At 51.8% G+C, this 13,150-nt stretch overlaps 6 protein-coding genes; 1 reads left to right on the top strand and 5 right to left on the bottom strand.

Annotated features, from left to right (window-relative positions):
• Nucleotides 1–448: 448 nt before the first annotated feature.
• CHC_T00004705001 (hypothetical protein) lies at nt 449–2,430 on the bottom strand. XM_005716140.1 is given in 4 exon segments: nt 449–1,209; nt 1,210–2,193; nt 2,320–2,415; nt 2,416–2,430. 2 exon segments carry the CDS (start codon nt 2,413–2,415, stop codon nt 1,210–1,212), a joined length of 1,080 nt encoding a protein of 359 aa, XP_005716197.1. The 5' UTR covers nt 2,416–2,430; the 3' UTR covers nt 449–1,209.
• A 734-nt stretch (nt 2,431–3,164) lies between these two features.
• On the top strand, nt 3,165–5,206 carry CHC_T00004704001 (hypothetical protein). The gene is made up of 3 exons (XM_005716139.1): nt 3,165–3,274; nt 3,424–5,020; nt 5,174–5,206. The coding sequence occupies exons 1-3, from the start codon at nt 3,165–3,167 to the stop codon at nt 5,204–5,206; spliced, it is 1,740 nt and encodes a 579-aa protein (XP_005716196.1).
• A 1-nt stretch (nt 5,207) lies between these two features.
• CHC_T00004703001 (hypothetical protein) lies at nt 5,208–6,281 on the bottom strand. The gene has a single exon (XM_005716138.1). The coding sequence runs from the start codon at nt 6,279–6,281 to the stop codon at nt 5,208–5,210; it is 1,074 nt and encodes a 357-aa protein (XP_005716195.1).
• A 219-nt stretch (nt 6,282–6,500) lies between these two features.
• Nucleotides 6,501–7,619, bottom strand: CHC_T00004702001 (hypothetical protein). Its single transcript, XM_005716137.1, has one exon. The coding sequence runs from the start codon at nt 7,617–7,619 to the stop codon at nt 6,501–6,503; it is 1,119 nt and encodes a 372-aa protein (XP_005716194.1).
• Nucleotides 7,620–8,615: 996 nt separating this feature from the next.
• On the bottom strand, nt 8,616–9,161 carry CHC_T00004701001 (hypothetical protein). Its single transcript, XM_005716136.1, has one exon. It carries the CDS (start codon nt 9,159–9,161, stop codon nt 8,616–8,618), a length of 546 nt encoding a protein of 181 aa, XP_005716193.1.
• Nucleotides 9,162–11,011: 1,850 nt separating this feature from the next.
• Nucleotides 11,012–12,949, bottom strand: CHC_T00004700001 (hypothetical protein). XM_005716135.1 is given in 3 exon segments: nt 11,012–11,376; nt 11,377–12,117; nt 12,118–12,949. The coding sequence occupies 1 exon segment, from the start codon at nt 12,115–12,117 to the stop codon at nt 11,377–11,379; it is 741 nt and encodes a 246-aa protein (XP_005716192.1). The 5' UTR covers nt 12,118–12,949; the 3' UTR covers nt 11,012–11,376.
• Between the last annotated feature and the right edge of the window lie 201 nt (nt 12,950–13,150).

Below are 13,150 nucleotides of genomic sequence, written 5' to 3'. Positions count from 1 at the left end.
AATTGGCTCATTTACTCAGGTTGAATGTGTTCGGGTTCAATGGACAAATGGAGTCAACGCAAAGGTCACTGACGTTGCGGCCGACCAAAGAATAACTTTCGGTGTGGAGTGACGCGTTTTGCAAATCACTATGAATGACTATTGCTTATCTGCACCAGCCGGTTCGTTCGAACTGAAATTAATGTTACAATATGCAGACTGTGTGTTGAGGATACACGCAGGCGCGCAATTCGTAGGAGTGGAAGGAAGTGGGACAAAGTTTTGACTGTAGATCACAGAGCTGTACCGTACTCTAACAAGCTATTTGCATTGTGCAGTTTTCCCAAATAACTTGTGTTTTCGGCAACAGAACGAACGGGAATGAACGGTGCGGAAGGATTCTCAGATTTGGCCCGTTTCGTTGTTTGTGCCCGCCAATAAACAAGATGATTCGCTGCAAGGGAGTGACACGAATGAGGCTGCGACTACAGCTTCGGTGCTGAGTCCTCAGCTTAGATAGTTCTTTTAAAGTCTTAGATCGCGATGTACTCCTCGGGACGAAATGTAGATAATCTCATCGACACCAGATAAGCAATAGGCTTCTGTTTTTAATTAAAGAACAACCTGTGCGCACACAGAGCAGGGACTCGAGCGTATTAGAGTACCGATCAAGGGATGGCACTCTCACATGCGATCGGTGGCGGTGCAATTTGGAGTCAAGCCTGATGTATGTGGTAGTTTTTCTGCCGTAACTGATCGCCGAAGTGGCGAGCAACCGATTGGAGGTGCGAGAAGGTCTTAGACTCTTATTGCATCGGAATGGTGAACAAAGTGCTGCGTGCGACAAAATGCCGGAGAGTGGTACAGCAGCGAACAATAATCGGTGGGAGGAAAGACGGGAAATGCTACCAAAGTGATACAAGAGCGCTTGTTTCGTTACCTGTAGCTCATTCGACGAGCGGTACGCGGCATTCGTCTCGGAAAAAGGGACATATGGTATGCAGGCATAGATTCAGTCCGCCACAAATACCTGAGCCATACACGAACGTAATGCGTTTTACTGGTCGCAGTCATGCTGATCTTCTTTCGCCTTAATTATCGCTTTAAGCGGGCAGTGCCCCCCCTCCTGTTAGTATTGAAGGCTTCACCGCTGCATCGCGTTGCGACAGAAATCATGATCCCTGACCCGTTGTAGACACGGCAGTTAAAAACTTCTTTCATTTGTACAAATCATGACGACTCCGGCACGGCGGTCCCCTCAGCTGTGACGTCCGTAACGTTCTTCCAAGATCCATCAAGCTCCTGCTTCCACAACGTCACTTTATCATCGCCATATGCGACGCCAAGCACGCTCCCAGTCGGGCTCCAGCTAACAGACCACACCGGCCCCGCGAACGCTGGTAGCTCGGTCTTCGTCCATTCAGCTTTTGAGGTGTCACTTTCGAGCTCTTGATTCCACAAAATAACCTTCTTATCCTGCCCTGCGCTAGCAATGATTGAGCGAGGAAGACCAACATTCGGGGCCCAAGACACACACCGCACCATCTCACGGTGACCTTTCAAAGGCTCCCCATCCAGTAACCAATTGTTCGCGTCATTGTCAAACTTCCAGATCTTGATCAGGTGATCACAGCCCGCTGTGACAATTCGCATCGGCGGGGGCGTGGCACGCTCTGGCATCCACAAACCGCCTGGCGTAATAGCGGGTCCCCACGCAACTGAATTGGCACCAAGAGGATGCGTATGTGCGCCGCCGTCCCGCGATTCGCTGACGCGTCTCTCATCCCAAGTGCCATCCTGCAGCTGGGAGCAGATGGAGACGAAGCCATCCGACGATGCGCACGCAAAAATGAGACCGTACTCATGTGGGGCAAAGGCAACCGAGTTGACAGAGGAGGCGTGCCATGCGTACTCGTAAAAATTGCGCCACATGCCCGGGGCATCTTCGATCCATACGATGACGCGGCCATCGTGCGAGGCGGAGGCGAGCATCGGTCGGCCGTGTCGCGTCGGGTGTGCCCAGGCGACCTGCCAAACGGGTCCAGTATGGCCTTCGAGTGTGGCTTCCGGTCGGTGAGCGCCGTTGCGATCGACGTGAAAGATTTTGATAGTGCGGTCAGACGAGCAGGTTGCGAGGCGGCGGCCGTAGAAGTCGAGCTGGGCGTCGTGCACCATGTCGGCATGCGCAGTGTCGATGACAGATTTTGGAGGGGTCTGTGAAATTGGAGCAGGAATCAAACATGTCGGGAGGGAATAGGGAGTCAGCAGGATGATCTCTGAGCGGAGGAACTAGGAATTGGAAAGTCGGCCTGGAGGGTGACAAGCATCGGTCGCGCTTACCTTTTCTTGGCTGGTCGGTGGTCCCAGCGGAGAGGGCGTCGGGGCATGCGTAGGTGGCATCGGCTGCGGCACCATTGGAGGCGGCATCATAGCCATAACGTGATTGTGGTTCAGGAGAGGGATCGAAGCGCGTATGGGCTAGCAAGGAGCAATAACTAGTAAAGGTGTCGCGACGTAGATAGAAGAACGCCAGAAAAGTCGATGAGGGAACACAGTTCTTGTGTTCAGAGTGTGTCAGGCCCCCGAGTGACGAACGGCAAAATGACTGCATAGCCTTCTCGAATGCCATGTGTTCCTCCTTCATTGGCTTGACCTTTTAAGAGTTACAATTGGAGCTTTCTAAATTAATTTGAAATTTCTGTGGATAACGGAGGTGCATCTGATATTATGGGGAGCGCAATCTGCAATAAAATGAAGACGGTTTTGCAAGGGAATTTATAATTATTGAATATATTTAGGTGGTACCCATCATAAGGGTAAACCCAGATGAGAGCATTAGCCTTAATGCCTTCCGCCAATCATCATACGCAACAATGACCGCCCTCATGGCCTAAGCCAGTTCTAATCCTTTTTTCTTCGGCAACCTTTTTTCTTCGGCAACTATCCTGGGCTTCCTCTCTCTCTCTGTTCTCCCAGACTATGCACACTCCACCACTGCGAGCTCCTTATTCAGAAGTTGTGGACGAAGAACAGGTCCTTCTTCCAGACTTCATCCTCAAGCAAATGATATCCTTACAATCTCAAGCGACGGCGAGCTATCGCCTCCGCTGCAACTAACCCCGCGCTTTAAACCTTCTTATCATCGTCGCCATCCCATTCAATTGCCAATCTCTTGAAACGCCACCATGGTACTCCATTCTGGACGCGACTTTTTTCGCAGTATCGTGCACAACTTTGGATGGCATTTTGCTATTTTGCTCGTATCGGTTTATACCTGTTTAAAGGGTTTCATCTTGTAAGTCCCACATCTGTTCAGAATCACATTTATACTCTAATGTTCTTCCTTTGAATGCTTCGCAGAATAGCTTCCACGTTTACCAAGATAGGAAAGCTTTTTTCTGACAAACTCTTCTCTCGTACGAACCCCGACTTTTCGTCGCCTAGTCAAATGGCCACAAGCGCAATGCTTCCGTATTTCAAAAATCTCGGCGTCACTGGAGACAAATACCAGAGCTATGGTACCGTCGCCCAGACCCCCTGGGCACTCAAAGCAGCAATCGGTCTGCTCTCCGATACCGTCCCGTTCTATGGCTATCACAAGACTTCATACATCCTTCTTGTCTCCGTCTTCGGCACAATCTGCCTAGGCGTCCTTGGCAGCGTCCAGTTTACTCCATACCTCGCACCTCTAGCTGCCCTTCTCTTGCTTTTGGCTCATCTCCAACTCGCTGTCGTGGATCTCCTATGTGAGGGAAAGTATGCAGAGATGATGGTCAGCAAGCCTGAGAGCGGCAGCGACCTCGTCACATATGTCTGGGGACTATACATGGCAGGAACCTTTCTAGGCTCTTTGATCGCCGGCCCCATGGCCGATCATGTCAACCCGCGTTACATCTTTTTGGTATGCCTCCCGCTCGCGGCCCAGGTTATTCTACCCGTAGCCGCAGGCTGGCTCCCAGAGACTTCCCTTCCACCAGGTCAGCGAGGCATACGAAGGGATAAAATCAATGCTCACCCAGATCTGTTTAAGCTCTCAGTGCTGATGACAGCAGGCGCTTTGGTCGTCGGCGGTGCAGCGCTGTTTGGTACCGGAAAGTCCCAGTCTATCCTTTCATTAATAACTGCTTTCATACTTTGTGTCTATGGCATGAGGTGGCTTCCGCCCATGCTCAAGCAGGCAAACTTGTTCATGTTTCTGAGTAGTATGCTTTATGTGTCTTTGCCTGGAGCTCTGGATTACTGGTTTACCGGGAGCGACACATGCGTGCCAAACGGGCCTCACTTCTCGTTTACCTATTACGTCACCTATGCATCGCTCGTCGGCAGCTTGGCAGGTGGGATAGGAGTTGCCGCATTTCAAAGATTCCTAAGCCGTGGAAATTTTCGAACTGCCTTTTGGACAACGTGTTTGGTCAAGCTAGCAGCTTCGTTTTTTGACATATTCATTGTTAAGCGATACAACCTTCGGTTTGGTATCCCAGACAAAGTTGCCTTTATGCTAGGTGATGCTGTTCTCTTTCAAGTGGCTTATACACTTAACTTCATGCCCGCGGTTGTACTGACTTCCAAGGTTTGTCCGAAAGGAATGGAGGCCAGCGTGTATGCGCTCTTAGCGTCTTATCAAAATCTGGGATCCAATGTATCACGGACAGTCGGTGTCGCGCTAATCGATTATCTTGGAATCAAGACGACGGCTCCCTGTAATTTCACGAACCTTCCCATGGCCATTTTTATCGCCCATGTGTCTCTTCCCCTGCTTGTGTTTCCATTAGTTTTTGTGTTGATACCGGACGCCAAGATGACAGACAACCTCCTCAGAGAAGAAAGGGGGCGAACAGAACACGGATCGGAGTTTACACGTCTTCCATCTCAAGACGTTGAGAACCTGGTTGAACATGACGAATTCTTACTAAATTCTCCCCAAACACGTCAAGATTCTCAACCTGTTGAGATAAAAGTCTTGGACTTCGAGTATCCTGAGGAAATTGAAGATCAAGAAGAACAGAACATAGCAAGCAGTGAGCCTCAATCCATCATGTCTGTCACTCCAGGTGATCGAAGCCTGGCAGTCGCCGAACAGGCAGGAGACATTGCAACAAGTCCTATTGAAGATGATGACACTCTGCCAAAATCTTCACGAGATGGGCAGTCATAATCAACCTGACCGGTGCTCAGTGACGTGACGTCTTGTAAGAATAGGCTTAACTTTAAGGACCGTTGCGGCTAGGCTAATCCATAGAACTGGCTGAACTCCTTTCCGATGCCATACGCCTTTCAGTGATGTGACTAAGCGCTTCGGCAATTTTGTTTCGCTGGCCCTGGTCAAGAATCTGAAGGGGTAGCAATCCTGGTCCCATGGTCACAGAATCCCAATAAACAGGAATGGAACCTTGGGGCGCGCCTGAGGGATCGAAACGTTTCTCCAAATGATGAAAAAACCCTCCGTAACTGACGAGCTGTAAAATTCTTCTTGCCGAAAATGCCGGAGTCCATGCAAAAAACGGCATCATACGTCGAAGGATCTTCCCCACGAGCCCCCGTTCGTCTCTGTACAAGCCAGTTGCAACAACGCCAGGGTGTATTACAACAACTGGTTTGGAATTGATGATAGACCAGCGCTCCGCGAACACGAAGGCGAGTAACTTCGACAAGGGGTATGCGGAAAAAGGCGTCTTGGCGACGTGCATGGGGCACTGCGAATCAAACAAATTTGGAGCAATGTACTGAGTCGAGGACCCAATCCAAACGATGCCGCTTAATAACTCACTGAGCCGTTTGACGAAAAGCATGGGCATTAGGAGATTGATAGTAAGCGTTCTGGTTACAATGGTAGAAGCAGAGTAGTTGGCATTTGTTTTCGGGTGAAGGACAGCTGCGCAATGAACCAGAATGACAGGCCTCTTGGCACCTAGCTCTTCAACAATTCCTGAGAGGGTGATGCAACCATTTTCTGTAGACGACGTCGACCCAAAATCGACCACAACTTGCTTGCATTTTCTGGGTAGTCCCGCGTCTTGGTTATGGGTGATGGCAACCACATCTAGCTCTGCGGCTAGGAGTTGCTTGAGAAGCTCATATCCAATACCAGTGGAACATCCAGTCAATAGGATCAGCGAGTTTGTCCCTCCAAAGCCCGATGGGGGCGCGGGTTCGCAATGACGCGCATGCGGATAAGACGATGAAATTAGTTGCCTTAGCAACTCATAGCAGCCAAAGACATACAAAGTGAGAAAGTCGACAATCCATCGCCAGAACGAAGAGTATTCCTCTACGCGGCAGCCACCGAAGTTGCATCTCGTCATCTCTGGGCACGTCTATGCATCAAGTCCATGCTTCTTCTCCGCAAGCTTCTGGTGATGGCCTTGCTTCACCAATTTTTAAAATATTTCTGCTGCATTTCGATGGGCATCATAGAAGATTCTGGTTTGAAAAAGTACGCAGCACGCACGGATGGTCGCACCGGCTTTTCTTCTGCCATGTTTCTTGACAGCGGCAACGTGCGCTGGTGTTGGGTTTAGGGATTAGAGTTTTGAGCTTCGAACGGGCCGAAACTCAGGAGGGACCTTAATCATACACTTAGTTATTTTCGAGGTGTTCAGCGCTCCGCACAACGCCATTGTTAGGTCCACGGTTCTCTTCATCTCATTCAAGAGGTCATGCACGCCTTTCTCCCCACCCTCAGCCAAGGCCCAGAGAACCGGCCTTCCGACTAAAACAGCATCTGCACCCAAGGCGCAGCCCTTCACGACGTCTTCGCCGGTTCTAACGCCAGAGTCGAGCAACACGGGTACTCGCCCGTTCACGGCTTCGACAACTTCAGGCAATGCCTGAATACTTGGTATTGTACCCTCCAATTGACGAGCGCCATGGTTGCTAACAATGATTCCGGCGGCGCCGGCCCTGACAGCAATTAAAGCATCATCACCTCGCAGGATGCCCTTCACCCAAACAGGCAGTTTTGCAGTTCTAACGAGCCATGTCAAGATTTCTGGAGAAAGGTTCTGCTCAAGATGCAAGCCACCCATGAGATTCAAGGCGGACAATCGTTTCCCAGACTTTAAAATTGCATCTTCAGTACTAGTTGGAGAAAAATTGGCCAACGTGAGATGTGGCGGCAGATGGAAAGCATTGTCCTTATCTCTCTCTCGCCGACCAAATCTTGGGGCATCAACCGTAAGTACAATACCTTTATATCCGGACTTCCTCGCGCGCTCTATTAGCGATAAAGAAACGGCTCTGTTTCTGTACAAGTACAACTGAAATAGGCGATTAGTGCCGACGTGAGCGACGTCTTCCATGCTGACCGTCGAAAAGGTGGAGAGCACGATGCCTAGCCCTAGGTGCTTAGCCGCGCGAGCGACGGCAATTTCGCCGTCAGGATGGGCCATTCTCTGCATAGCCATGGGTGCTACGATGATCGGGGCACTGAGGTTGCCGAAAGTTGGGAGCGTGACAGATGTGTCAACCTTTGATACAGGAATGAGGCAGCGAGGACGGAAGAGGATTGCCCGAAATGCTTGGAGATTTTGATAGTATGTGCGCTCGTCTCCGGCAGAGCCGGCATAGTAGTCGTATGCATTTTGTGGAAGAAGATGACGAGCCCGTTCTGACGATTCTTCTTGGAGAAGTGCTGCGGGCATGTTCCAATAGCGAAGAATCAATTTGCAAAATCAATTTGCAAGATCTGAAACGGAGAGTGAGGTTGAAACCATCGCCCTTCTCTTTGCAAAGAGCTTGACCGAGGCTCCATGGCTGAGCAGAGCAAGCATCTCATCGGTTTCAGAAATAGATACTGTAATTCTCTTGTGTGCCTGAAGTAACAATATTTTGTCCACGTGTGCAGCTGGCACGTGGAGGTGAGGCGACACCACAAAGCAGTTCGCACTTGCATTTGAAGGTAACTTAGGTAAGTTAAACTGTGCTTCAATATATACGGTAACAGTTGTCTTTCCCAGTGCAGTTCAAGCTAATTGCTACCTTCGACACTACCGAAGGGTAGTGTCGCCCACAGAGCTTCGATGGTCTTCGGTTCTGAGAGATATGCTATCAAGCTTTGCCACCCTGCATCAATCTTCAAGGGTTCGCTCTGCCACTATCAGGGACGGAGGCCCCTCTGTCGCTGAAATGTGTCAACTTGAGTGCGACGACGGAAAGACATGCACTGCACCACTGATGCCTTACAGTACTGGAGATGGCTCTGTCTTGGAACAAGTCGAGTCATGTGAGCCTTCCGGCTTAGTAGTGACCTTTTCAAACACATCCTCACTCTACTAGTTCCCTCCTCCATAAATTTCGTGTCCCCGTGGTTCGTTGTTGCACAAGCGTAGGACCCAGCAGTCCCGTCGCCACAGTCATCGAGCTCCCAATGTGCACGACCCTTCTGGGCCGCACCACTCTTCAAGCGATGCAAACCAGGAAAAGTTGATCGGACTGCTTCGATATACATACGGTGTGCACTTGGTTCTGTACACTGTGCCGTTAGCTTTGAGACGATTACTGTAGAAGACTAGTTTTGTTGAGCGAAGTCTTTGCGGAATGTTTTACCAGTCAAGAACAGTTTCCTATGCTACAAAATGCTTCGATTCCGGCATGGTCGACTGTGCAGGACCAATGACTCAATGGAGAAGGCTGCATCCTCAAATGCGCAACTGGGACTTTTCAAGCGCCGTACATTCATTCCAGAAAGCCTTCTTGCTACAAAAGGCAACCTTGACGTATCTAGTCAAGAACTGTGTCATGCTTGCAGGCTGATTAATTTGATCCTTATTGTACAAGTTCTGTCCATCCGGCGAGTCGGCCCACTTGAAAATGATGGGACAGATCTTCGGCCAAAGAGTGTTCAAATCGCGCGGCAGCCGCTCCCACGGAGATCTGAGATGCCTAATATTTGGCCACACCTTACAGACGTCGTACCTTGCATGCGCCGGGCAGTTGGCGCGATCGACCTTGATCAACGTGCCGGCGGCTTTCCTCTTTGCAAACTCGCCGGGCTTTGTCCCCCTCGGAATGCAATCACAGCATTGCTCGCACACGGAGTAAATGAAGTAGTCGAGGGCGATGAGATTTTGGGAGTTAGAAAAGTCGCGGACGTGGCGGTTGCGCTGCACGTCGCACGGGTTGAGACTTGCGTAGCGGCGCAGGGCCTGGCGGCATTGTGGGTTGGAGGTGTCGTAGATGTCCATGCAGTCTTTGAAATTGCCGCGTTCGGCGCGCGGGCGAAGCTTGCAGGCCTGGCATAGGGTGGGAGGGAAAACAATGGACTCGCAGGTGACGCCGTCGCCTTGCGTGCGGCGGTTGTTGTGGCACGGGTTGCGGCTCGCAGAGGCCAGGGCTAGGACGGCTGCGAGCAGGGCGGCGCTGGTGAGGAAAGCGGTCATGATGATGAAGCGGCGCGGGGGGGATGTGGGTCACGTTGAGGGGTGAAGGCGGGGAAGAAAGAGGGGATAAGAATAAGGGAGGGCGCGAGAGTGTTTTGAAGCGGCGGAGAGGCAGGAGAGCGGAGACCGGTGATTGCAACAGCGAGCGGAAGACATTGGAATACGTAGTAAGGAGATTGTGGAATGTGGTGCACAATGAATTCGGACTGTCAACCGCGAGGCATGCCTCCTGAAAGATGTTGAGATGCAAGGGCGTTCAGAGCTGCAGATAGGTGGGTGGTGGGTGGGTAGCGGGGTGTGTGGGTTGGGACGTTGATAGAGAACGGGAATGGGAAGTAGTCTCGCGATAGGGCAGCATGCACATAAATCACAACATCATACAGCACTGGCATAAATGCGGCATTTGTCGTCGAGACAAATCCTCTCCTTACAGGGACGTCCGATGCAGCATGTATTCCCGTGCACCTGACCTTGGCGCCTAAAAGAAGCTACGTACAGTACCCTTGGTACGCTACCATTGATTGGTACAAGTACTGTACTGTTGTGCCCGATAAAATGAGCACCGTCAAATCAGGATTTATTTCGTATCCAGAGGTTGCTGCCGAGAGTCCACTCGGAATCCACGGGAATCCACCCGATATCAGCCCCTCTCCTCGGTTTCTCAGGAATCCACCTGATGCCCCCGTTCTCCTTTTTGCTCCCCGATCCCCTCCTTTATACTAATTTACCTATCCTACGCGGCGCGCCTTCCCGCCCCCCGGGCGCTGTCTCTCGCGTCTCGCTTCAATCCATTCCCGCCTTCCGTCGGCCCCCTCAATCACCCCATTTCCGTCCTCTTTCCTTTCGCGCCTTGCCGCCTGTTTCCCTTGGCGTCGCCCCGCCATTTCCCTTCGATCCCTCAAGCTCCACTACCCTGTTGGCCCACGCACTGCCCATTACCACGACCGTTTCCCTTCGCAGCGAACGCCGCCCATTCCCGAAACCGACACCGCCTGCCACGTGTGTGTAGGCGCAACAGTACTGCACCGCACCGCAGCTGCACGGTTCCGTTTCCCCACGGTTTCTACAGCTTCTAAACTGGTGCACATCACCAAACAGTTTCATTACTGTGAGATCTTTTCGAAACCAAATCTTTCCGAACCGTGAGGCTCTGAAAGACATTCCACAGGCGCCCAATGGGCGCCTCCTGAAATCCTAAAATCGCAAATTGTGTTCACCAAATCGAGATTTTATAATACGTACAGTACGCCCCGTTTCATAACATCAGTGCCCACGGAAGCCTTGATGCCCCCCCCCTCTACGTCCAACTTGTGAAATCCCATTGCCCACACTCGACAGTGCACTATCTGTACTGTACCCAAGGGTACTGTACTACACATGGAGATAGGTAAAGCTTTACAGGACCGCGCAGAAGCGCACTGAGAGTGTACAATAGGTGCAGTGCCCCACACTAGAGAAGTATGGCGCTGCTAAGTTATACTGTACTAGACCGTTTTACACCACGTACATGACGTATAACCCGGTATCCATCCTCAAGCTTCAACAGTGCTTCATATATACGGTATGGCGCTTCTACACTAAAGTTAGGCTGTTTTTACACCACGTACATGACGTGTAATCTGGTATCCATCTTCAAGCTTCAACAGTGCTTCATATACGCTGATACGCTAGGCCGTTTTACACCACGTACATGACGTACAATCCGATACCCATCCTCAAGCTTGAACAGTGCTTCATATATACGGTAAGGTAACAGTTGTCTTTTCCAGTGCAGTTCAAGCTAATTGCTACCCCACCCAACAACAAATAGATCGAAAAAACCACAGCCCAATCCAAACTACCACATCACTCTACTACATACCGTACACTACTACAGTGGGTCTGCTGTACCGTTGCTGTACCCCCATCGAGGAGAGCATGAAATATCTCCTTAGCCTGCGCCTCTAATTACGCACAGAGCCGCATCTGCCGAGAATCAGTCACCACAGCGCAAAACCTCAAGACCGCTTCGACCCGCCCCTCAAATGCGCCTCTGAGCAACTTCAAGGTCCGTGCATCTCTGCCAAGTACTTTTCCTACGGCACCTCGCCACGCTGTTAAAATTGCCCAAGAAATTCCTCACGTCGCGACTAATATCGGTGTTATCCTGCCCTGCCCAACCTTTGCTAGCGGGGCTGAAGAACCATTCCCTGATCTTCGGGCAAGCCTTAGGTCGCCCGAGCCTGAGCGTACCCCCGGGCCGCGTCACGTGTCTAATTTCCGGCCACACCCTACAGATATCGTAATGCGCGTGCGCGGGGCAGTTGCCGCGCACGAGCGACGTCAGGGTCCTCGGCCTGGCCCTCTTCCTTTCCTCGTACTGCGAGCTGCGCGCGCCGCGCGGGATGCAGTCGCAGCACTCCTCGCACACCGAGTACACAAAGTAGTCCAGCGCCTTGCGGTTGTCCGGGTCGTCAAAGTCCTCGAGCTGCTTCTTCCGCACCGTGTCGCACGGGTTGAGCTCGGAGTAGCGCTCGATCTGCGAGCGGCACGCCGGCTCGCCGATCTTGTAGATGGCTTGGCAGTCGTTGAAGTTGCCGCGGCTGTCGTACGCGGACAGCTCGCAGTTGTCGCACATGCCCGGCGGAAGGTAGATGCCCTCGCACGGCACGCCCAGCGACTCCACCCGCCGGTTCGGGTGGCACGGGTTCTTGCCGCTCTTGGATGACGCGAGGCTGAGGACGGCCGCGAGTGTTAGCAGGGCAAGAGGGACAGAGTTCATGGTGAAAGGGTGGGCAGGCGGGATGGGTTTGGTACAGTTGCCCAGGTGGGGATGGTTTGTGGAAAAGTTTCGGACGCAGGGACGTTGATGTTGTCCCCCCCCCCCCCCCCACGCGTTTTCACTCCGTTAAATAGTCTGGCAAGAGGACGGAAGCAGGCGCAAAAGTGACAGCGGCGGGGGACGTCGGTGCACGGGGGGATGTACGGCAACCCTTGGTACTGTACAGTAAGCAGATCAGTTTGATGGAAGGCGGGGATTTCGTGCGGGTGAGCAGGTCGTTGAGTAGGTGCGGGTTTACGAGGCTTTTCTGCAGCGGGTGTTGAGGGCCAGTCCTAACAGGCGCTTTTCTTTTCTTTTTTTTTTTCTTCAACCAGTTGCGGTCACGCTATTGGCCGGGTCATTTCATTAAATTAATCGCATGCCACAACGAATGCTACACAGAACCACTGTAATGCTTGGTAGTTCCGCAAACTGGTCGAAATCCATTGGCTAAAGGAAGTACCAGTCCACACTCAGTCCATATGCACACTACTAAAATTCCATGGACTCGATGCGGTGCAGTGGCACTTGCAGTACAATGAAAGGGTGGAATTAAATCCAAATACGAGCACATGCAGATCAAAACATTGGTTCTCTCAACAATACACTCTGTTTAGGAAACGGAGCACCACCGGACGGCAGAAGGGTACCCAGAGTTCAGCTTTTTGAAATCAAATGCCTCCTTGGCATCGATCATGAAATGGAGAGAAGCCGGGGAGGCTGCTCTCTAGTTCATGATCGATGATGAAGTGGCTTCGCCGAAATCCCTTTCCTGTGAACCACCCCGCCCTCGCTCCCTCCCCCCCGCCACCAACCCCCCTTCCCCCCCAAATATGACCACGTCCCCTCCTCCCCGCCACCCCCCTTCCCCTCAATATCCCCACGTCCCCTCCGCGCCACCCCCCCTTCCCCCCCAAAATCCCCACGTTTAGGAAACGGAGCACCACCGGACGGCAGAAGGGTACCCAGAGTTCAGCCTTTTGAAATCAAATGC

The sequence above is a fragment of the Chondrus crispus genome, genomic scaffold (assembly GCF_000350225.1).
Source record: "Chondrus crispus Stackhouse genomic scaffold, scaffold_242, whole genome shotgun sequence".
NCBI classification, from domain to species: Eukaryota; Rhodophyta; class Florideophyceae; order Gigartinales; family Gigartinaceae; genus Chondrus; species Chondrus crispus.
Note: the sequence above shows the minus strand (reverse complement) of the source record. Positions and strands in the feature narration are given on the sequence as shown.

Bases quoted from the DNA above. Each gene is read 5' to 3' on its own strand.
- CHC_T00004705001 (XM_005716140.1), bottom strand. From the start codon at position 2,415: ATGGCTATGATGCCGCCTCCAATGGTGCCGCAGCCGATGCCACCTACG. The intron at 2,194-2,319 runs GTAAGCGCGACC...CCAATTTCACAG, and splicing joins CACCGACCAGCCAAGAAAAG to ACCCCTCCAAAATCTGTCAT.
- CHC_T00004704001 (XM_005716139.1), top strand. From the start codon at position 3,165: ATGGTACTCCATTCTGGACGCGACTTTTTTCGCAGTATCGTGCACAAC. The intron at 3,275-3,423 runs GTAAGTCCCACA...TTCGTCGCCTAG, and splicing joins TGTTTAAAGGGTTTCATCTT to TCAAATGGCCACAAGCGCAA. The intron at 5,021-5,173 runs GTCACTCCAGGT...ACGTCTTGTAAG, and splicing joins AGCCTCAATCCATCATGTCT to AATAGGCTTAACTTTAAGGA.
- CHC_T00004703001 (XM_005716138.1), bottom strand. From the start codon at position 6,281: ATGACGAGATGCAACTTCGGTGGCTGCCGCGTAGAGGAATACTCTTCG.
- CHC_T00004702001 (XM_005716137.1), bottom strand. From the start codon at position 7,619: ATGCCCGCAGCACTTCTCCAAGAAGAATCGTCAGAACGGGCTCGTCAT.
- CHC_T00004701001 (XM_005716136.1), bottom strand. From the start codon at position 9,161: ATGGACATCTACGACACCTCCAACCCACAATGCCGCCAGGCCCTGCGC.
- CHC_T00004700001 (XM_005716135.1), bottom strand. From the start codon at position 12,117: ATGAACTCTGTCCCTCTTGCCCTGCTAACACTCGCGGCCGTCCTCAGC.